We start from the raw sequence: 25,000 nt of genomic DNA on the forward strand, positions 1-25,000 counted from the left end.
TAACTTGGAAATTAATGTTTTACACAAGGAAAATGCAATAACTTAGGTGAGCAATGTGGCCCATTGGTCTCTGGTTGAATATGGGTCCAGAGATGATGCAATAGAAAGAATTTAAGGATACCACTCTACCTACTGATTATTACTTAAGTTTAAGGATACCACTCTACCTACTGATTATTACTTAAGTTTAAGGATACCACTCTACCTACTGATTATTACTTAAGTTTTAAATTAAAGTAATCTGAAAGTAGCTGCAGATCTGTAGCTCTCTGGGACAGTGTTGGGACAAATCAATATTTTCCCAGAGAGCTACAGATCTGCAGCTAGAATAATGGGGTTTAATGACATTTAATGTACTTTGCATTACACCTGTAGGGCGAATTACACAACCTTTACAGACCTCAAAGGACAGTCATTTGCGTTCAATGATCATATATCTCTGAGTGGATGTCTGATTGTCTTAGGCAACCTTAAGAAGATGGGCTACAATTCCAATTTTTTTGGCAACGTACTACATTCAGGTAAGGGTCTCGATGAAACCAAACACACGTATGACCTTGATTCTGTGCACAAATCTTATTAGTCGTCATCTAAATGGATGTTCATATCCTTTGACCTTTGTTTTATAGGTTCCCATTTGAAGTCCATACAAATGCTTTTGGACAATAAGGTCGATGTGGCATCCATCGACTCCAATGTCCTGCGGTTTTATCTTCAACAAAATCCAAAGCAGCGGGAGAATTTGTCTGTGCTCACTTCATTTGGACCAATGCCAATTTACCCCATTGTCTTCAACTCCAGACTCAGTAGTGAGTGTGAAATTACTTTTCTTATCATTTGTAATGCTTATACACTGTATATATCTTTTCCATATGTTCTACCCACGGGCACAAATCTCTGGTCGACCATTTAAAGGAAACCTTAATTTCTCTATAAACACATTAAATCCTTTAAGAAAACAAGTTCAATGACTAATCACATGGGGTGGAGGAGATAATGAATAATCTGTAGGAGATAATGATGTATTTGTAAAGTTTCTCTCAGATTATGTACACTAAATGTAACAACTGATGTCATCTTTTCAAACGTGTGTAACCATTTTAAATGGACTATACATGATAAGGAGTCTATTTGTCAACATGGAAAGTTGAGTCTTTGTTCCAAAAGAAATAATTTTGTGCTGCCCTGATCAAACTCACTTCTTTGTTTCAATGTGACATAAAAAAGGAATTTTGACATCATAAACATGACATATTGCTACCCGAGTTTCGGTATTTTGATGTAAAATTGCTATTTTTCACACTGTTTTTTAATATATAAAATACTAGATGAAACCAAGCACGGGAAATCAGAATTAAATAACATTGCATAGAGGAGGGACTTTTTAATGCGTGTTTGAATTGTTGCGCACATTAATCGAATGAATGATATCTTTAATTCAAATGAATTTTAATAAAAACATTTGAATAATTGCGTGCATTAGTTATGTTATATTTATTGATGCAATATTACAGTAAATAAAACTTGATTATTAGGAAGTCACTCGGAGCTCCAAATTAAATGTTCTTTATGTAACATAAATGATCTATCTCCGTATTGAAAATTAGATAATTATTTTACGAATGCAATCTTAATCCTTCCTGCCGAATAGTTGACCAAAGACAAAATGAACGGTCGTTCATAATTTCAATATTTGAAACTCGGTATTGCAGATGTGTTTATAATGTTAGTTTTTGTCCAGTGCGACAATTTAAGGGCAAAATTATGAATACACAGTTTCCTCTCGTCAAACGCAATAATCGAAAATGTAATGCACTATACAAATGACAAACAAAAAAACTGTAATATTGTAAACAGTGACCTGATTTCTTGGACATTGTCAGGTAGTGTACAACCTACTATCGGTAAAATGTTTAAAAAGTTTTAAAGCACAAACTTCCAAGAACAGTCCTGGACCATTCGATATCCGACATATTGGACAGTTTTTGATTTATTACTTACTTTCAAGATCTGTGTCATCACAAAACATGTTCAACCAAAATAAAAAACTTTTTTTGGTGTTTATCCATGTGTTTGTACATATCAGTAACTGTTCAAAAATTATTACAAAAAGTCGTAACAGTGACTTCTATAATCATGGGAAAAATTAAGAACATTGAATGAATATCGTATTTAAAAATTCATCGATGTGTCAGATCGTTTGGTCTCGAGAGGGGAGGGGGTTGGGTGTCCTTCGTTGAATGAGATATATATAAGTAAAATAATTATGAATCTTCATAAAATAATAAATATGAGCCTAGTCAAAACTATTTTCAGTTTAACTATCACTGAAAACCTACACCATTATATGCTGATCATATTGTAAACCAATCGCATCTTCTCGGCTTGCCTCGCTTTGTTCTTGAAATTTCCATAAGGCTGATTCAAGACTAAAATCAAGCATATTTTATTTATTCAACAATTGTGAAAACTTATTTTTTCTGCAAGATTAAAACCAAGCATTGATAAACAACGAATTCACTTCATATTGTTTATTGGCAAAAATTGTTAATATATAAGTATAGATATGTTGAGTGACCTTGACCGTTACAAATTTATTTTGAGTGACTTTTGTCAGAAAGTCATTTGCCCATTACTTAATTGTGTGATATATGATCAACACCTGTTCAAAAACTGCTGAAGTAAGGATATTTTTCCTTTATATAAGGTGTATGTTCTGCGTGATCTTGGCCTTTCCAACATGACCTTGGTCCAAAAGTCTCCTGTCCCAAGGAATATTTGTGATCAATCATGAGCAATTTCTGATGAAAGGTTTAGGATATGGGAACTTTTATATCAAAAACTGTTAAAATAAGGAACTTTTATATGTTCTGGGTGACCTTGACCTCTCCAAAATGATCTTGAGAGACCTTGGTCCACAAGTCCTTGTCTCAAGGAACATTTGTGATCAATTATGTAAATTTCTGATAAAAGTTTTAAGAGACAAGAGCTCGGACGGAAGGACAAACAGACACAATAGCGACTATATGCTCCCCAAAAACTTTCGGGGAGCATAAAAATGAACAGTTGACTAAATGCATTTCATTGGCTGTATACCAGCGTGGTGATGTCAATAAATTAAATAATTAGCGAGTAATATCCCATGTCAAAGTCCTCTCTTTTAGTGGTTGTTTTGATATTTGTGTTAACTTTGTTTAAATATCACCAAAATAAGGTTGAAAGCATTAAATGTTTGTAAATGGGTTATTCGAGGAATTCATCCTTATATAGCAGTGTAATATTTCTAATTCAGTAATTGGCATACTTATTTTTAAGCTGAGATGAAGAAGCAGATATCAGATGCTCTGTTGAATATACACAAGTCGGCTGAGTGGGGGCCAAAAATTAGAGAGTGGAACATCCAAGAGTTTGTGGGAGTGGACGACTCTCTGTACAACCTAGAAACTGAGATCATGGACCTGGTCAAGGGACTGAGTCTATCCAATGTATACTACTGACCAAACAACAGCCATTTCATCAAAGATCTTGACTCTCAGATTAAAGTTTTTTTTTCTTTCATACATAAAATCGCCCAAGTGCTATTCTGTCGTAGAATATGCAACTGTGTAATTATTTATTGACTGTCAAACACAACAGTTGGCCATTTAATCTGTGAAACATGTAACAGCAAAGTTTGATATTAATAATCTCGAGATATGAAATATCAGGAAATCTGGTAGTCAATCTCGAGATATGTAAGGTCAGGAAATCTGTTAGTCGATCTCAAGATGTGCTATGTCTTGAAATCTGTTAGTCAATCTCGAGATGTGCAATGTCTTGAAATCTGTTAGTCAATCTCGAGACATGCAATGTTAGGAAATCTGTTAGTCGATCTCAAGATGTGCAATGTCTTGAAATCTGTTAGTCAATCTCGAGACAGGAAATCTGTTAGTCAATCTTGAGATGTGCAATGTCTTGAACTTTGTTAGTCAATATACCGGTTGTATTTTGTGTGCTTCTGTGATGTGCGATGAACTGATTATGTGCAAATTGTTGCTTTTAAATATATTTTTACATACTTATTTTTAGGTGGCTCAGGTTAGATTTTATAATATTAGATATTTACAAAGTACATATAGATCAGTATTAAAATATTTATTACAAAGTGTTTATTTTTATCACAGCCATGTATGTTTGAATAAAAAAGTGGTCAGTAAAAGTAATTGGCACGGATTTATGCAAGCTCGTTAACTTTGGTGATTAAACCAATGTCAGTATTTCACATGTATTACAACAACACTTGTAAACCACTTAGTGGCAACATATGAAAATTCCAGTCTGTTTCTGAGGGTTTTTTCTATAGAAGTTCCAGACTGCATTGCACCAAGACTCAGTATAAGTTAGGGTGTTTTATATCCAAGTATCACTGTACATGTATAACAGTGCTATATTGTAGGTCGGATTAGAACACTATATCCTACTGAGTCCGTGCAGCCTTAGGTCGGATTAGAACATTATATCCTACTGAATCCGTGCAGCCTTGGGTCGGATTAGAGCATTATATCCTACTGAATCCATGCAACCTTAGGTCGGATTAGAACACTAATGAATCCTTGCAGTCTTAGGTCTGGTTAGAACACTATATCCTACTGAGTCCGTGCAGCCTTAGGTCTGATTAGAACATTATATCCTACTGAGTCTGTGCAGCCTTAGGTCGGATTAGAACACTATATCCTACTGAGTCCGTGCAGCCTTAGGTCTGATTAGAACATTATATCCTACTGAATCTGTGCAGCCTTAGGTCGGATTAGAACACTAATGAGTCCGTGCAGCCTTAGGTCTGATTAGAACATTATATCCTACTGAGTCCGTGCAGCCTTAGGTCGGATTAAAACATTATATCCTACTGAGTCTGTGCAGCCTTAGGTCAGATTAGAACACTATATCCTAATGAATCCTACTGAGTCCGTGCAGCCTTAGGTTGGATTAGAACACTAATGAATCCTTGCAGTTTTAGGTCTGATTATAACACTATATCATAATGAATCCTACTGAGTCTGTGCAGCTGATATTTCACTCCAGTATTGTGTGCATCATTTGAGCCTGAGGTCGAGGACGGTAGAGATATGGATCATTGAGCATGTAAGATACAACAGAACTTGGTCTCCCTTGTAGAATTTCATCAGCAGTGAGATTTTCTGTTGCAGACATGGCATTAGGAGAAATATGGTGAACATCTGCTGCCAAACTATCCTGCACAAATCGCAACATATGTTTCACTTCTTCCAATCGGAACAGAGTCTGCAAATAAAACTGTAATTTATATTTTCGATCGGCACATAATTACATGTAAGAGACTTGCCAAAACTTATCCATTGATAGATGATGATTAATGTTGATTAATACTGTTTTGTTATTATTTGCTGACTTGCCTCTGTGTTGTAAGCAAGGTAGAAGTTGTCCAATCTGGGGTCCTCCTCTATGCATGTCTTGAGTTTAGCTTTTAAGAACTCTGTCAGGGGAGTTCCAGTCAGAAATATACGGGCTTGGGTGACCTCCACCATCTTCTTGTGAAAAACCATGGTCATTCTTCCGAAAACCGATTCATCAACTGGGCACTGAATAGCAAAATTATATCAAATGAATAGGTCAATCTGCCAAAGGGGGGATAAGATCCATATGAAAAGGAAACAAACTACGTATAGGAAAGATAAGAAAAGCTCGTGTGATCCTTCGGCTCAGGTGAGCTAAAAACAGATTACTGACTACTTTTCGAAGAAGAAAACCAAACTGCACAATAAACCTTTGGTTCAGGTGAGCTAACAAGAGGCCCATGGGCCACATCACTCACCTGAGTCACCTTGGCCTGGTGGTTCTGGAGAAGTCGAAAATGTAAAAAGTTCACAGCCAGACGACGGACAACAGGCGATCAGAAAAGCTCACTTGAGCTTTCAGCTCAGGTGAACTAAAAACGGATTACTCTGAGTCTGGCTGTAAACTTTTTACATTTTCTACTTCTTCAGAACCACCAGGCCAATTTCAACCAAACTTGGCCAAAAGTATCCTTGGGTAAAGTACGTTGTCACAGCAGACAACCATGCTATAAAGACCTGTGGCTACCTCAAAGTCTGGAATGACCCCAGCAGGCAGCGGTTTACTGGGCGTCTGACTCTTTCCCCGACTCCGTCCCTGGCTGTTCCCTGTGGCGCCTCGGCTACGATTTTTGTTGATGTACTCGAGGGACTCCATGGTGATGACCAGGAGATCCTGCAGGCTATCGAGCATAGCAATGAGATACTCGATCTGAGCAGCCATACTGTGTAACATCCTCCAGGACTCCACCACATGCATCTGGTTCTGAAGTTAGACAAGCAGAATCTGAATTTAAGGCAAAGTGCCAGACCTTTAAAAAAGTAGGGCTTGTGCGACCGGTCGTGGTAGCTCAGTGGTAGAACATTCACTTTGTAATAGGGAGGTTGTGAGTTTGAGCCCCGCTCATGTCATGGCCACGTCAAACCTAAGACGTAAATATAGGTAGTGACTGCTTCTTTGCCAAACGTTTGACATTTAGAAGTGAGAATTTTTGTGGAACTTCATCTAAAGGTGGTGACATATCAATATGAGTGAAGAATTCTCATCAGTACATAAAACAAATAAAGCAAAACAAAAGTTAAACATGACATAACATATTTTTTTTTTCCAGTTTGGACCTATACAGAGTTTCCAATCAATACTGAAAAGTTCGGGGAGGGGGTGATTACCTGATTCATTAGACTTTTAAGCAGCAGTCCTCTGTGGACAGTCATCCAATCACATCGGTCCTTAGATACCGAGATCATTCTGTCCAGGAATTGCTGGGCACTCCGGATGTTGGTGGTGTTCATTGGGTCCCCCCCATTAGTGGGTCCCCCATTCTGGTAGTGGAAGGCAGCCTACAAAAGGACATATGATTGCTAATCAAGGAGGTCGAATCTGGGATCAAAATTTGCCTTCACCTCTGTTTTAATGCTCATTGAATATGTGTGCCTTGTTGATACGCGGCAAACAAATTTACCCTGTCTCTGGAAAGGAAGACACTTTGGTAGAAGGCAACCGGGTTATCGGGGTAGAAGATTTCACCACTTCAAAAAATCAACACAATCGATTAGAAATACAAGTCAAGTTCAATCAGAATTGTACATCAATCATAACTACTCGCCCATTTCTGTAAGCAAACGTAAAACATGGCAACATTGTTCTGATTGCATTGTGCAGATTTGAGCTGTAAGAAACATTAAATATCTCATCGCCCGTGATTGGAGACGTAATTAACTCTATCTCATCATAGAGTTAATTAGTCATCCGTGATTTGAGCTGTAATTGACACTTACTCGATCTCGTCGTCTGTGATGAAGTGAAGAAGAAAGTATTTTCTAACAGGGACGTATCTCCAATGATCCATCAAAATGAAGGCCTGTAATTACAGTGAAAGATGTTTAAATTGATAACTAATAAAATGAAGGCCTGCAATTATAGCAAAAGATCATGTTTAAATTGATAACCAATAAAATGAAGGCCTGGAATTATATCAAAAGATCATGTTTAAATTGAGAGCAGGAATGCAGTGTTGCTCAGTTTCACAGAAAGTAATGATTTCGAAACAAAAAATAAACATAATTTCACATCAAGTCATATTCGGTGATGAAAAGAATGTTTCATTTGAGTAATAATTTTAAGCTGCTGAAACTTCTTAATATGAAGTCCAAAGCCCTCCATACCAAAACGTTAAATTAAATATTTGGAGAGTAATGGAGTAGAGCTGAACTTTGCAAACAGCAAAATAATAAAATAAGAAATTACACAATGTCTAATGTTGGGTGATACAAGGGATAAATTACATTTGAAACCACACTATAAAGATGTCCACTACATATACCAAATTCCTTAGACCTTGTCAACAAACACAGAAATCTATATATAGGTGATTCTTAGTCAAGTTTTAAGATTAAGTGTATTACTGGAGGAAAAGATAATCATAAATTTTACCATCCTTACATGATAGAAACAGAATTCTATCCAATTTAAAACCCAGTAAAATGAAGTACCAATTTCTCGACTCTCAAAATCTCAAATTCTTATAGTTCTGTGATCTCAAAATTTTAGAGCAATCTAATTCAAATCAGATTCTAAGATACGCTCAGAATCGCTACAATACTTACGCAGAGTATACAGCGCGGATCTAAGAAGTCTGATTTTAATTAGATTGAATTTTAGAGTCACCTGCATTTAATGTGCATCATTGGTACAAGTAACCGTTCCCTTTACTGTACATGATAGTACCTTTAAGAAGACTGGTTCACTCCTGGAGGTGCTGTTGACCAGCATGTCCATGAAGGACTGTTTGCGGGTCAGGATCTCCTCCCACGTCCACTTTGTCTCCCCAAAAAACACGCCCACCACCGGAATCGCGTTCTTCATCAACATATCATTCACATGGTTGTGAACTGCAATAAATCTTGTCATGTAAGAACTCTGTACCGGTATGTTTCTAGCTAGTATACAGTGTAATTGAAAATCTTTGCAGGTGAAGAAGCTTAGATATATTGGGTTCATTTCTACTTTTTTTTGGCAGATGATAAAATTTTCATTCGCAGGCAATAATAATTGTGTGAAATTAAACTTTGCCCCCCCCCCCCCCCCCCCCTCTCCCCCAAAGGCACTAAAATTTTATACTCTTATTTCCTTAAAGGAAAATTTGCCAAATATTCCAAATGCTAAAACTAACTCAATGATCAATATGAGTGATCAAATAAAAACAATTTTGGATGTGAAAATGAAGTATTTTTAAAATATAAGTTGTAAAAAGAATTTTCTAATATATATGTACAGATCTCGAGCTAAAATGTATACATCTATCATCGAAATAAAGGAAAAATTTCAAAATAATTTCCAGTACTTAAAATTCGTACCCATCAGAGCAAACAGTTGGATAGCATCCCCTGAGCAGCCTGGTGGTCCCTGTATGTAATAATGTTCATGTAGCTCCACCTCATTTAAGTAAGGCTGCATCTTCCCATACAGGATACTAGGACCACTCAGAGCTAGACAGATTCCAGCCTGTAATGACATTAGACAATTCTATACTACAGAGATAGACAGATTCCAGCCTGTAATGACATTAGACAATTCTATACTGTAACAGATAAGAGCTAGGCAGATTCCAGTCTGTAATGACATTAGACAATTCTATAGTACAGAGATAGACAGATTCCAGTCTGTAATGACATTAGACAATTCTATAGTACAGAGATAGACAGATTCCAGTCTGTAATGACATTAGACAATTCTATAGTACAGAGATAGGCAGATTCCAGTCTGTAATGACATTAGACAATTCTATACTGTAACAGATAAGAGCTAGGCAGATTCCAGCCTGTAATGACATTAGACAATTCTATACTACAGAGATAGACAGATTCCAGTCTGTAATGACATTAGACAATTCTATACTGTAACAGATAAGAGCTAGACAGATTCCAGCCTGTAATGACATTAGACAATTCTATACTACAGAGATAGACAGATTCCAGTCTGTAATGACATTAGACAATTCTATACTACAGAGATAGACAGATTCCAGCCTGTAATGACATTAGACAATTCAATACTTGACAGAGATAGGCAGATTCCAGTCTGTAATGACATTAGACAATTCTATACTGTAACAGATAAGAGCTAGGCAGATTCCAGTCTGTAATGACATTAGACAATTCTATACTACAGAGATAGACAGATTCCAGTCTGTAATGACATTAGACAATTCTATAGTACAGAGATAGACAGATTCCGGTCTGTAATGACATTAGACAATTCTATACTGTAACAGATAAGAGCTAGGCAGATTCCAGTCTGTAATGACATTAGACAATTCTATACTAAAAAGGTTGGAATCAAACACTAATTTCTCTCCCTGATATTGCAATGGGTGAGCAATTGGTAAATTTCTTACTATTTCAAATATAAGAATCCTAGCTTTGTAGATGTGCGTAAAATCACTATAAATGACATACTTTTCGTGATATTTCTACATACCCTGTAAGCACCGTAAAATCACTATAAATGACATACTTTTTGTGATATTTCTACATACCCTGTAAGCACCTTTTCTCTGAATGTAGTTTTGCTGGACAAACAGTTGAATGATCTGGCTTAACGGCATGAATGCCACAGTGTCCAGAACTCGCAGGGCACTGACAGTCCCTACAAATCAGAGGCACGTGACCTATCAATGTTGTCCATTTGTACTGGAGAAAAAGCCAGTCAAGTCTTGAAACGTGAATATTTAAAAGCACTTGAATATTTGCAGGACTCTGGTAATTACCGTAAGCATCTACTCCATTGATTGTGTGGATAAAGTTTTCATGGTCAGCGACCCCTATTTGAGTGGCTAGTAATGAGCCCCCAGTTACTTCTGGCTTCTCAAATAATAGGTCCATCCTACAAAAGTACATCCACAGAGTCTCAGTTTATTACTTTAACCTACTGGTTACCAGTCATAAAGACACATACAGAGTGATTACTGAAATGTACAAAGTACAAAATGTACCGCTGAGAGGGGAACTTTTGACTCATTTAAAGAAAAAAGACTAACGGACCTACTGTTCTGAACATTAAAAAATTCAATAGTGATTTATTTTTAACACATTTGTGCTTTTAACGTTGTTTTATTAAATTTTTAAATTCTTATTTCCTATATGCAAAGACTTGGGTGTGTTATGTAAAATATCGTCATCTTTTCAATGAACTCATCTAATCAGCAACAAACTTGTCCATATTGTGCAAGTTAGAGCTCATTACTTTTTTAAAAACTTCATCACAGATATTATGCATACCTCATGGCATGTTGCCTGAGAAGGGAGACAAATCTTGGGTAGGGATTTGGAGGGAAATACTGGGCTCTGGCAATCATCAATAAATACTCCCTCCACACTTCATCCAGGTGTGTGTCTAACATATACTATAAAACAACAAGAATTATCTAACATATACTGTAAAACCTGCATAAGTATTGATTTGTACCTGCATAAGTACTGATCTCTACCAGTATAAGTACTGATTTGTACCTGTATAAGTACTGATTTGTACCTGTATCAGTACTGATTTGTACCTGTATCAGTACTGATTTGTAACTGTATAAGTACCGATTTGTACCTGTATAAGTACTGATTTGTACCTGTATCAGTAGTGATTTGTACCTGTATCAGTATTGATTTGTACCTGTATCAGTACTGATTTGTACCTGTATACGTACTGATTTGTACCTGTATCAGTACTGATTTGTACCTGTATCAGTACTGATTTGTACCTGTATAAGTATTGATTTGTACTTGCATAAGTACTGATTTGTACCTGTATAAGTACTGATTTGTACCTGTATACGTACTGATTTGTACCTGTTAAAGTATTGATTTTGTACCTGTGTAAGTACTGATTTGTACCTGTATAAGTAATGATTTGTACCTGTGTAAGGACTGATTTGTACCTGTATAAGTACCGATTTGTACCTGTATAAGTACTGATTTGTACCTGTATCAGTATTGATTAGTACCTGTATAAGTATTTATTTGTACCTGTATAAGTACTGATTTGTACCTGTATAAGTACAGCTTCTTTTGCTATTGCTTTACTGTGTTCTCCATTTTCCACGCACTCCTCCACGTTGACTACTAAACATGAAATAAAAACAGATCTGTCACTTCGGTGCTCATATGTAAATTCTGTTTTGAAAACACAATTAATTGCTAAAATTTGGTTCATAAGTAAAGAAATAAATGTAGAGTATGCCTTCACCTACGTAAAGTTGAATTGACATTTGAATGTGTAAAACAAGAGCTACGAGGCAGAACAATGTGGAACAACTTACTGAGTTTTTCGTGCAGTAAATCTTTCATGTGTTCATGTTCCACTCCATGTGAAACATTAGAATCCATATCAGCACCCTGTAGTCACATACAATTCCTTTATCTATTGTGAATATCATCCAACAAATTTCAAATACAGTAAAACATGTTTATATAACGAATTCATGCTTATTGTGAAGTGAAATTTATTTCTCTACGAGAGGAATATAACGAAAATTTTGTTGGGTGTTACTGGAGTTAGATTATAATGAACTGGTTTTTGCTCACCCCAGAGGTTCGCTATAACCATGTTTTACTGTATAATGAATTTTGGTTATAATGAACTGTTTTTTACTGGCCCTGGAGGTTCGCTATAACCATGTTTTACTGTAATTACTTAAAACATTGTGGAAATATTAAAGCTCAGTTTAATAAAAATTCATACTGAAGCATGAAAATTTTCACTGTTCTGAGATTTGGCCGAGCTTATGGCTTACCGAGGGGTCACGTCTCTGTCTGTGTCTGGTCAAAGGTTGAGGAATGACCCTGGGAAATGTATTCTTCATAGCAATCATCACTTCCTATAAAACAAAAGTTGCATTTTACCAATGATTCACTCAGCAATCATCACTTCCTATCAAACAATAGTTACATTTTACCAATGATTCACTCAGCAATCATCACTTCCTATCAAACAATAGTTACATTTTACCAATGATTCACTCAGCAATCATCACTTCCTATCAAACAATAGTTACATTTTACCAATGATTCACTCAGCAATCATCACTTCCTATCAAACAATAGTTACATTTTACCAATGATTCACTCAGCAATCATCACTTCCTATCAAACAATAGTTACATTTTACCAATGATTCACTCAGCAATCATCACTTCCTATCAAACAATAGTTACATTTTACCAATGATTCACTCAGCAATCATCACTTCCTATCAAACAATAGTTACATTTTACCAATGATTCCTAAGCAATCATTACTTCCTATTAAACAATAGTTACATTTTACCAATGATTCACTCAGCAATCATCACTTCCTATCAAACAATAGTTACATTTTACCAATGATTCACTCAGCAATCATCACTTCCTATCAAACAATAGTTACATTTTACCAATGATTCACTCAGCAATCATCACTTCCTATCAAACAATAGTTACATTTTACCAATGATTCACTCAGCAATCATCACTTCCTATCAAACAATAGTTACATTTTACCAATGATTCACTCAGCAATCATTACTTCCTATTAAACAATAGTTACATTTTACCAATGATTCACTCAGCAATCATCACTTCCTATTAAACAATAGTTACATTTTACTAATGTTTCCTCAGTGATGAACCCACACTGCTTCAATGTCTTTTATTCATTGATAGAAAAAGTACAAATCAATTTTCAATCAAAACCCATCTACTAAAAAATCTGCGGATGAAATGGCTGGGTTGTTTTGCATAATATGGAAGATTGACAATCGTCATTGAAGCAAAAAGTGATTTCAATATAATCTGCTTAATTAAACATATTGTCTCCTGCTTAACATTATTTACATATTCCTCATGATAATAAGCAGCCTAGACATTTATTCCTTAAATAATGACACTACATATATCACAGCAATAACACCTCCCTCATATATCACAGCAATAACACCTCCCTCATATATCACAGCAATGACACCTCCCTCATATATCACAGCAATAACACCTCCCTCATCGAGTAAAAAAGAACAAGTCAGTTCTACGATGGAATGGAGGGTTATAAAATTTTACAAAAATTAGAGAAATCGAATTTCTCAACCTCAAGTACTGTGGTCTGCATAAGACGGTATTTCTCGATACCTTGAGTATAGGGGTCTGGTTATATAGAATATCACACTCTAATGTTGATCTCGGACCTGGGATTGGCCCCGAGAGTTGATCTCGGCCCGAGCTCGTAGGGCGAGGGCCGAGATCACTCGAGGGGCAATCCCAGGTCCCAGATCAACATTAGAGTGTGATATTGTTTATATCATATACCTAAAACACAACAAGTTGATAAACATTTTTTTTTTAAATTGGGGGGGGAGGGGGTATTGACCCAAACATAAATACATGGTATACTGTACAACGATATTTGACTATTTTATTCCTTCAGTGAGTTTACTTTAATGGTTATGTTTCCAGTACTATTGGCATTGTGAAACATGCTAAAGTCTGGGTTTTGTAGCTTTATTCCACTGCTGGTCACAATAATTGGATGATTTTAACATCATGGACATCCCCTCATGTGGTCTAGAATCTGGACGTTTCAATTAACTGAACTGCTTGGCTGAGAAAATCTTTATATCTATCGCTGTGCTGTTCATGTACATGTATATACTATTAAGCAGTTCCTAGGGGCTTGCTAATGAATACTAAAATTGAAAATAAGTGAATTATTTTTATTTCTTTTTTCGGATTTACCAAACTCACCCGTTTTCATTATTTCATATAATCTGTAAGAGTTGTAGAACTTTGTTTACGTGGCATCATCGTATGAACGGGAATGTTTACAGATATGATGCTGCTATTTCTTTGCTTAGGAAATGTTACCTTATACTGAAGTAAGTTTTTTTTTACCGTTTCCCATCTGTTTAGCATCTATTAGTCGTTGAAAAACGTCGGAAGATATTGGTTCTGCTTTTCTCGTTTTATTGCCAAGTCCTCAGGATTTTAGATTTCAGAAATCGTTTTAAAGCAGTTTTCTATGTACATCAAAATTACCGTAAATTAACATTTTGATCTCCATTAGGACCGGGAATTTCTAATAATGCTTTAGTATCACCCTCCATAATCCTCCTACTGTTCTCTGTCGCCTAGAACGTTGATTGTTTTTATATGAAGTTAAACGTGTTATTGTTCTAAATAAACAATTGTTACTTGGGTTACCCCCCTTTGCTTAGATACTAGCTACAATTTAGCGCTGTTTTTGAAATTGTTTTTATTTAATTTTTCTGCTTAAATTAAATTTTGTCGTGGAAGAAAGTATTATATTTGAAAAAAATTGTGTCTTACATCATTTTTTCATGTAGTTATGTTAGATTTCAAAAGATTAAAGAAAAAATACCATTTGAAATTTGAGGGCGAGACAGCCCCTTGACAACGGGCCGAGACAGAGATATCTCGGCCCTTAGGGCGAGACAGCCCTACCTACTTGCAGCTGTCTCACCCTAGCCAAGATAGGTGTATCAGGGCTGATACACTACTAGGTACAGTGGAACCCCGTTATTACGTTCCCCCTTTATTACGTTAGTCCGCATATTACGTTGGAATTTCAAAGCACAAAACCATTTCTTAACAAACCTATATAAAATAGACCTCGTTATTACGTTGTCCTAAAATGCCGGGACTCGGTATTACGTTGTAAAAATTCCGACAAAAACGTAATAAATCCCTAATTATTCAATAGTGATTCTCAAAATAATAAGCCATTCACACCTTGACTGCCAGAGGCAGTCACCACGTAAATTTCCTGGTCTGTTTGGGGATTAGAGACGCTTGACTGATCACGCTTCGATAGATCTAGCAACATCAATACAGGTGAATAACCCGTATAGAAGCCAGTGATAAACAATTAAATAATGTTTATTTAGAAATTGTACTCTATGAAATTTACTTCATTTTTCATATTTTGATAATCAAAGAAATAATTTCTCAACCGCCTGTGTGTTCAGCATAGTGTAATTACCTTCGCTATTAAAACTCTATTCACGGAAAGCTTTGGTACCAAACAAGAAAGACAAGATTTATCGTAGCAATGTTACAACCGCTTGGGTAACTGCTTGGACATAGGTGACTAAAGGTGTTCAATTAAAAAAATTGTTCGTTGTTTGGACATGCAGCTTGGGTGTTCGTAAATCTCGTCCATACATACACCAATCTATCGGCCGATTCGTGCACGGCCTTTACCTCAGTGAATATTTTAAAATCCCTTGATGCGCACATGATTTTAGTGCCATCATTTAGCGTTATAAATGAAATCTTCGTGCATCATTATATTTTTTTTTATGTGGATTGCGCTTAAATTGTTCTCCGTGCATGTTTATCGTTGGTGAGAAGTGTGTAAATGTTGGGTATCGCGTGCGTTTTGTGTCTATAGTTTTGTTGTTTTTAGGATGGGATTTTTTTTTATTGCGTTGTGTATTGTGTAATTAGAGAACTTAATAAAAACGATGTTTTGTTATTTTTTAAATACGAATGTTGAATACGAACCGGAACGAGTTATTGAGAGAAATTTACATGAACGCATTGTTTTAAAGTTGAACAAAATGGCGGTCCAAACGAATGCAGAAAAAGCAACGTTTATCAAAACATCCTTATGTATCCTACACCGAAATAAAGAAAAGGGATAAGAACATGAAGAATTACGGACATTAAAGATAAGATGTAAATAAAACAAAGTATCATAGTCTTTTAAACAAAGAAACAGTAAAGATATATTCACACACCCCTTCACGGAGTACCAACGGACGATATACAATTTCCAAATGATATTTTTAACGGATTTAACTGGGAACGTTTATTACGTTGCCCCCGGTATTACGTTATTTTATCGTGACAAAATGGAAAACGTAATAACAGGGTTCCACTGTATATGATATAAGACAGTATTTCTCGATACCAGTCTCAAAAAGACAGTATTTCTCGATACCTTGAGTATAGGGGTCTGGTTAAGACAGAATTTCTTGATACCTTTAGTATAGGGGGGTCTGAAAACAGTATTTCTCGATACCTTGAATATTAGAGTCTGGCTAAGACATCATTTCTCAATACATTGAGTATAGGGATCTGGTTAAGACAGTATTTCTTGATACCTTTAGTATTGTGGTCTCTCAATATATCAGTATCTCTCAATACCTTGAGTATAGGGGTCTGGCTTAGACAATCCTCAGCAAGCTGTATAGACAGTGTCAGGCAATACCAGTTTATGTCTTTTAAGGTCTTCAGAGCCTGAAAAAGGTTTCATTAAAAATAATTCCTTCTGATGAGTTACTGTGACCAAAATTAACAAATCTGCATGGTGAAGCAGGACAAAGGGAATGTTCCAATATAAAAAGGATGTTCAGAAATGCTCTTATGACTAATGCAATCTCACCATCTGGACATCTAAAACAGATTCAAATGAGAATCCCTCCCCCGGCAGAAAATCTTCCACCATTGCCACGATGATCTTCCCTGCTGTCTTCTGTTCCATACTTCTGTCATTTCTTCAATATGAAGGTCAATCATTGCTTACACATAAACAAATGAATGTATGATGTCTTGTGGATGTTTCTTGCATGAAAATACAGTTGTTAAATCAAAACTTACAATTCACTTTGGAACAAATGCACCACTGCTTCTCTGTACAAAGCTAAGTTTTCTCTGATCACCTCCAGCTGATTTGTCTAAAAATGATCATCACTGTCTCATTGTCTCACAGGAAAATCTTACAACAATAAATTTTATCAGTTGTTCATTTCTCTCTGTAATTCATAAGTCAGCTTAGTTCCCAATTACAGTAAAACACGCTTATAGAGAAGTGCTGCAGATGAACAATTCTAAATTGTTCAAAAATAATTCATTATATCCAGTAAGGTTATAATATATTTCAAAACTTCAGAAAATTACAATCATGTCATTGTTAGCATAAATTCATTATAAGTGTGTTAACTGTAACTGTATTTTACTGTAAGTGTGAATTCATTATAAGTGTGTTCACTGTACTGTGTTTGACTGTAAGCATGAATTCATTTTAAGTGTGTTCACTATAACCGTGTTTTACTGTAGGTGTGAATTCATTTTAAGTGTGTTCACTGTAACTGTGTTTTACTGTAAGTGTGAATTCATTATAAGTGTGTTTGCTATAACCGTGTTTGACTGTAAGTGTGAATTCATTATAAGTGTGTTCACTGTAACCATGTTTACTGTAAGCATGAATTCATTATAAGCATGTTCGATGTAACCCTGCTTTACTGTAAGTGTGAATTCATTTTAAGTGTGTTCATTGTAACTGTGTTTTACTGTAAGCATGAATTCATTATCAGCATGTTCACTGTAACCGTGTTTTACTGTAAGCATGAATTCATTATAAGTGTGTTCACTATAATCATGTTTTACTGTAAGTGTGAATTCATTATAAGTGTGTTCACTATAATCATGTTTTACTGTAAGTGTGAATTCATTATAAGTGTGTTCACTGTAACTGTATTTTACTGTAAGTGTGAATTCATTATAAGTGTGTTCACTGTAACCGTGTTTTACTGTAAGCATGAATTCATTATAAGTGTGTTCACTGTAACCGTGTTTTACTGTAAGCATGAATTCATTATAAGTGTGTTCACTGTAACCGTGTTTTACTGTAAGCATGAATTCATTATAAGTGTGTTCACTGTAACCGTGTTTTACTGTAAGTGTGAATTCATTATAAATGTGTTCACTGTAACCGTGTTTTACTGTAAGTGTGAATTCATTATAAGTGTGTTTTCTGTAACTGTATTTTACTATACAAGTACCACAACATTTGTCACCATAATCATGTGAACTACTTACATTAGAGAAGCCTTTCACCATGTATCTGAGAGACTTATTCTGTTCCATCAGTAAGTACAGGAGCCCTACAGTACTGTGCAAAAGTCGGTACAACTCAAAAGGAAGTTCCTGAGCATAGGAATCTCTACAAATGAAAAAAAACCTTACTTCAATAATCCAACTGCATTTAACTGAAATAATCCAACTGTATTTAACTGAAATAGTTCAACTGTATTTAACTGAAATAGTCCAACTGTATTTAACTGAAATAGTCCAACTGTATTTAACTGAAATAGTCCAACTGTATTTAACTGAAATAATCCAACTGTATTTAACTGAAATAGTCCAACTGTATTTAATTGAAATAGTCCAACTGTATTTAACTGAAATAGTCCATCTGTATTTAACTGAAATAGTCCAACTGTATTTAACTGAAATAATCCAACTGTATTTAAATGAAATAGTCCAACTGTATTTAATTGAAATAGTCCAACTGTATTTAACTGAAATAGTCCAATTGTATTTAACTGAAATAGTCCAACTGTATTTAACTGAAATAGTCCAACTGTATTTAACTGAAATAGTCCAACTGTATTTAACTGAAATAGTCCAACTGAATTTAACTGATATAGTCCAACTGTATTTAACTGATATAGTCCAACTGCATTTAAATGAAATAGTCCAACTGCATTTAACTGAAATAGTCCAACTGCATTTAACTGAAATAGTCCAACTGCATTTAACTGAAATAGTCCAACTGCATTTAAATGAAATAGTCCAACTGCATTTAACTGAAATAGTCCAACTGCATTTAACTGAAAACTGCATTTAACTGAAATAGTCCAACTGCATTTAACTGAAAACTGAATTTAACTGAAATAGTCCAACTGAATTTAACTGAAATAGTCCAATTATTATTACATTTTAACTGAAATAGTCCAACTGCATTTAACTGAAATAGTCCAACTGCATTTAAATGAAATAGTCCAACTGCATTTAACTGAAATAGTCCAACTGCATTTAACTGAAAACTGCATTTAACTGAAATAGTCCAACTGCATTTAACTGAAATAGTCCAACTGCATTCAACTGAAATAGTCCAACTGCATTTAATTGAAATAGTCCAATTGCATTTTAACTAAAATAGTCCAACTGCATTTAACTGAAATAGACAACTGCATTTAACTGAAATAGTTAATTAAACTGCATTTAACTGAAATAGTTATACTGTATTAACTGAAACAGTCCAACTGCATTTAACTGAAATAATCCAACTGCATTTAACTGAAATAGTCCAACTGCATTTAACTGAAATAGTCCAAACTGCATTTAACTGATTGTAGTCCAACTGCATTTAACTGAAATATTTACTCTGTATGTACTGAAATATCTGATGGATGCAGTGAAGGCAGCAATAAGTGTACAAATGAAATATGAATGAAAATTTCCAAATCTCATATGGAATTTAAACTTCTAATATCCTTTATATTAGTATACATTATGATTCTGGAGACAGTGATGTTAAAAGACTGACCTGTCCAACAGTAGGAGTATGATTGCACAATAAACAGCATCGCACAGTTCAGCGTGCATGTGGTGGCCAGCTATCCTCTTCTGGAAATGAGATCTGAGAAGAAAATGTCATCACAAAAATCAAATACTGTGTAACTCACTGTTATAAAATAAAATTTACATTTCCAATGTCATTGCCTTTGATATCAAGTTACAAATTGTAATGATAGCCAATTCTTCATTCGTGAATAAATCTTAAATGTTTTAACATGCCTGAATAAATCTTAAATGTTTTAACATGCCTGAATAAATCTTAAATGTTTAAACATGCGTGAATAAATCTTAAATGTTTTAACATGCGTGAATGAATCTTAAATGTTTTAACATGCGTGAATAAATCTTAAATGTTTTAACATGCGTGAATGAATCTTAATCAATATACATGTAGTAAATTTTGTTTTAACAGCTGGGAATTCAGACAGAAAAGAAAGCAGCATGTAAATATAACAAATGAATTTTATTTCTGAAAATACATGAGGATATGAACTGCAACACTTCACACTAATGTGACTCTCACACGAACGCGTTTCATGAAGTATGAAGTATGAAGTGTGAAGTATGAAGTATGAAGGCAGGAAATGTCACAGTCTACACCCTCATCTATTTTCGAAAACAAAATTTATTTCTTGAAAAACAGTAACAGTGCTGCAGAATCATACATTCTCATGAGGTTAAATTTTGTAGTTTGATATGGACCATATTGTGGTCACTTAATTTGGTGTTGAAAAGAGTTAGTGTTCTTTACAGAGTGTGTCAGACCCATGAAAACAAAAGTAGTACTACTATCTTACTTCAACAAATAATTGTGTAGTAATTCAAATCGTGCAGCATTCTGTGAAGTGGGAACAACATGGCGGCTTAAGTTTGTAAGTTTTAAGCATAAGCCTGTTCACGTTACTAAACTTCATAAAACTTTAGAATGTCTGTGATATGCATTACTCCTCTTGATTTCAACAAAACTTAGCAATGTCTAGGGAGTTATAGCTCTAGTCACCAAAAAAAATAAAATAAAGGGTTTATACATGTCATAGCCATAGGGTAATTAATAAATTGCTCCGTTCCAAAAATGTCCCGCAGGTATTTCAATGTTGTTTTTTATCATTTTAATATTTCCATGGGGGTTTAGAATTCCGCCTAACTGCTCCTCACAAAGTTAACAGAAATTAAACCCTCTTCAACTTCCCCTGCTTTCCCTGCTTTATTGTAGTTTTGTTGTTTTATAGACATATCTTCATCAAGCTTACTTTATTGGGGTTGTAATCTGCCATGCGTAAGGGCCGTAGGAGTTCTCATCCCCGATACGGAACCCGTCAATTCTGACTTTCTTGGGCATGATGTGGGTGGTCCTGTCATACACGTGACGTCTGACGGCCCTTATATCCTGGTCCTGGGCTATAGTGGGTGGGCGGTTCCTGCTCTGTCGACTGTAGTTCCTGGGGCCCCCTATCTCTAGCCTGTCTGGCCTCTCCGGCTGACCCACTGAAACAGGACACAAAACAGTTGATGTTTAAATTCACCAAACAGACACAACACAAAACAGTGGATGTTAAATTCACCAAACATACACAACACAAAACAGTCGATGTTAAATTCACCAAACAGACACCACACAAAACAGTTGATATTTAAATTCACCAAACAGACACCACACAAAACAGTCGATGTTAAATTCACCAAACAGACACCACACAAAACAGTCGATGTTAAATTCACCAAACAGACACCACACAAAACAGTGGATGTTAAATTCACCAAACAGACACCACACAAAACAGTCGATGTTAAATTCACCAAACAGACACCACACAAAACAGTCGATGTTAAATTCACCAAACAGACACCACACAAAACAGTGGATGTTAAATTCACCAAACATACACAACACAAAACTGTCGATGTTAAATTCACCAAACATACACGACACAAAAAGTAAATTCACCTTCACTGACAAGTTTGTTTATCATATCACCTAATCGATCAATCATTCTCACTTCACAAAGTATAGAGACAGAAGTCCCAGCCAGTCACCAGGAAGACAAATGTAGTTTTCAATCTTTAACTTAACTTGATTTATATATAAAAAATCAACTCAACTTTGCATAGGGAATGAAAATGAATTTTATGGCATTTCCCCTTTATGACAAGGCCTCATTGTTATTTCAAAGTGTTGTATAATGACAAGTTACAGATTGCATTTAATAGGTTTCATTCTAACAGACCTAAATTCTGTGGAGACCCCCTACAAAAAGCATGAATAACAATGAAAATATGCCCCCTACAAGAAGCATCAATGAAGTATAGAAAACAGGGATATTGAAGGATAACAGGTTAGTGCCTGGAAGACATATTTGATGCTACCCCACAATCCATCATACAGGACAATTTTCCAACAATGTGGAAATCCACCACGCAGAATATGTACAATGTACAGTATGTGGTAAACGAAGTTCCAAACAATGACAAAGTTTAATTAACATCTTGTTAGTCATAGAAATTTTAAAGGTCACTGAAGTTTTAAGAGTATGCACTACTTTAATATATGTACTAATAATACCTCGAATAGAATAAAAAGTTCTAGCTCGAAAACTGTAGGAGGTATTAGCTTGACAAACCGTTTACCCTACATGTAGTGTATGTGGGAAGAAAGAATTTAAGTTGCAAGGGCATAAAAATTAATCTTCCTATCTCAATTGACAAAGCATTGGTGAAGTGAAAGATCAGAAGACTGGAATTTTCAAAATCCAAGGGCCATAACTGTGCTTAAAAGTGATTCATACAAAGGTTAAATGTGAACAGTAATCAAATATCGCGAAATAACTTGTGAATGGCAAATTGAATTCGCAAGGGGTCTGTTGTTGAACAAAATTTTTTACATGTATTTTAGCAATATATAAATAAAGCAATTAACACGAGTGATGTTTCTCAGGAAATTACGCAATAATGAATTCCTCGGGTATACTAGGAATCTACAGTAAGGAAATGATTTGCTCTCAGGTCCTGGCCTGGACTTCAGTCGAATCTCAAGTTTGAGATATTTTCGAGAAATCTAGACCTGAACTAATGAACGATATACAGACTAATGTCTGAACATTAACTCATCATTAATGAAAACCAGATCATCATCTAGAAAGAATAATTCTGATGTCGTTTCACAGTTGTCAAACCCTGATCATACATCATACTCAGGCTTACAGGCTGATCTTGGTCCATCATTTTGAAATGGATCAACTTGTGGAGAAAATATAGATATGTACTGCTCGGCGTGAGATCTGTTCAGAAACACTCCCTCGTGTAAACATGCCATCGGAAACTCGGTAAAACTCACAATCCTGAAAAAGATGACAATCAGAGCATCGATTTACTCAGCTATGGTATTCACAAATTGAAATACATAAACACATATTGACTGATATAAAAACGCTTTGGAAAATCATACCCTTCTTCTACATTGTCATTACTGATTTCAATGAAGTTGAGTCCATACTGGATTTGTCCTCGGATGTACTTTGGATAATACGGATCCGCTCGGAATACGCACTCCATACAAATGTACTTATTGCCAATAACAGTGTCACTCAAAACCTGCAGGAACTCCTCCTGTTAAAATAGAGTTCAAAGTTTGCTAGTTTCAATTTGTGGTAATCCTAACAATTGTCACAGCTACTAGACAAACAAATCTTCAACACATCAAAGCATTTGTGAAGAGGGAGAAAAAAATTTAATTTGTGGTGTCTGGCAATTATGTCAGTTCATTATTCCAACCAAATATTTTCCTGCTTAAAATGAAGAAAATTAGAGTGAACAATAAAACTGATTTGAACATGTTTATACATGTAAACTATATACAATATCTGAAAGACATCTGACACAAAAAGTCACTTTAAACAAGTATTTAAGTAAATATCAAGTAGAAATAAAAGATGCATTTTAAATACTAAGTTGATATTAAAGGACAGAGAAAAGATCTTTAAGCATCCTCAAATCTTTAGAAATGAGAAAAATATATATAAACATTTTGCAAAAAAAAGGTCCTGGAGAAATGAATATTCATGAATGAGGTCGGTGACCACATTGTCAAAATAAAATTGCTGCTAGATATACTTTGTTCCTGCAGATGAAATATAAAGTATACAGCGTGGTCAGCTTTGCTTTTGTTTGGACTTGCGCATTTTTCCCACCTGCCAGTCCAAATAACCAATAGTTAAAAACTGTCCACCTAATCTCTAGATGATATATTAAGTGTCTTACCAATAGTTCAAAACTGTCCACCTAATCTCTAGATGATATATTAAGTGTCTTACCTTTTCTTCTTGGATTTTGTCAGGGTCCCAAAGATCATACACTGTAATGTCTGGATATTCCTCGTCAATATCTGGGATGTTCACTCCTAAAGGTTCAAATATTTGAACATTACAAAAAAACTCTTTAATACATAGCATAAATTATACGTTTAAGAGCTTTTCTTCCCAGTAGTATATATCGTATATTGAAAATAATCATCAGGTTCTGAGAATTTCAGATTATCTGGTTATAGAGTTATATGTTATCAGGCAATCTTTGATATACAATGTAGGCATTTCAAATTAATCTATATTTTAATGAAAATGAAAAGAGAAAAAGTTGTTGGGGAACTTAGCTTTTATTTCAAAATAACCCATACTTCCAAATACACTATTTCAATATGATTGGAGTAAGTGTTATTGTGCAAATAACTTGAAAAGTTGAGCAAACAATTTATCATTCAGTATTTGTCTGCAAACCATTCTGTATTATTAGCATAATAGATGACAAAAAAAATAATTGATTGGCTACCAGTTTTGTTTTTTTAAATAGATGCTAAAAAGATATATTACCTTACCCTGACCCTGATATTTCACCACACTAAATTTCAGTGGCGTAGCTACATTGTAGCACTGTAAGCACGTGCTTACAAATATTTTTGTTCAATCTTTATTACATATTACGAAAAATGTCCTCAGCTTCTGGGGTGGCTGCTGCCCCCCAGACCCCCTTCTT

At 35.1% G+C, this 25,000-nt stretch overlaps 2 protein-coding genes across 4 annotated transcripts in view; one reads left to right on the forward strand and one right to left on the reverse strand.

The window, feature by feature from the left end:
* LOC125670435 (uncharacterized) overlaps positions 1-4,144 on the forward strand; it is an 8,206-nt gene extending 4,062 nt beyond the window's left edge. For both annotated transcript variants that reach the window (XM_048905611.2, XM_056140719.1), the window contains exons 4-6: positions 376-521; positions 630-809; positions 3,316-4,144. In XM_048905611.2, coding sequence (XP_048761568.2) covers positions 376-521; positions 630-809; positions 3,316-3,497 — 508 coding nt within the window. In that variant the 3' untranslated portion in view covers positions 3,498-4,144. The remainder of the gene's footprint in view (positions 1-375; positions 522-629; positions 810-3,315) is intronic.
* LOC125670410 (uncharacterized) overlaps positions 4,119-25,000 on the reverse strand; it is a 30,777-nt gene continuing 9,895 nt past the window's right edge. For both annotated transcript variants that reach the window (XM_048905554.2, XM_048905565.2), the window contains 23 exons: positions 24,286-24,371; positions 23,421-23,581; positions 23,177-23,313; positions 21,229-21,463; positions 19,947-20,039; positions 18,434-18,557; positions 17,213-17,289; positions 16,998-17,109; positions 16,760-16,852; positions 12,356-12,439; positions 11,882-11,957; positions 11,611-11,684; positions 10,851-10,975; positions 10,340-10,455; positions 10,109-10,218; positions 8,928-9,075; positions 8,299-8,462; positions 7,350-7,432; positions 7,034-7,100; positions 6,741-6,911; positions 6,100-6,336; positions 5,412-5,597; positions 4,119-5,280 (listed from right to left, as the gene is read on the reverse strand). In XM_048905554.2, the coding sequence (XP_048761511.2) occupies positions 5,053-5,280; positions 5,412-5,597; positions 6,100-6,336; positions 6,741-6,911; positions 7,034-7,100; positions 7,350-7,432; positions 8,299-8,462; positions 8,928-9,075; positions 10,109-10,218; positions 10,340-10,455; positions 10,851-10,975; positions 11,611-11,684; positions 11,882-11,957; positions 12,356-12,439; positions 16,760-16,852; positions 16,998-17,109; positions 17,213-17,289; positions 18,434-18,557; positions 19,947-20,039; positions 21,229-21,463; positions 23,177-23,313; positions 23,421-23,581; positions 24,286-24,371 (2,987 nt within the window). In that variant the 3' untranslated portion in view covers positions 4,119-5,052. The remainder of the gene's footprint in view (positions 5,281-5,411; positions 5,598-6,099; positions 6,337-6,740; positions 6,912-7,033; positions 7,101-7,349; positions 7,433-8,298; positions 8,463-8,927; positions 9,076-10,108; positions 10,219-10,339; positions 10,456-10,850; positions 10,976-11,610; positions 11,685-11,881; positions 11,958-12,355; positions 12,440-16,759; positions 16,853-16,997; positions 17,110-17,212; positions 17,290-18,433; positions 18,558-19,946; positions 20,040-21,228; positions 21,464-23,176; positions 23,314-23,420; positions 23,582-24,285; positions 24,372-25,000) is intronic.

This window comes from Ostrea edulis, chromosome 1 (genome assembly GCF_947568905.1).
Source record: "Ostrea edulis chromosome 1, xbOstEdul1.1, whole genome shotgun sequence".
NCBI classification, from domain to species: Eukaryota; Metazoa; Mollusca; class Bivalvia; order Ostreida; family Ostreidae; genus Ostrea; species Ostrea edulis.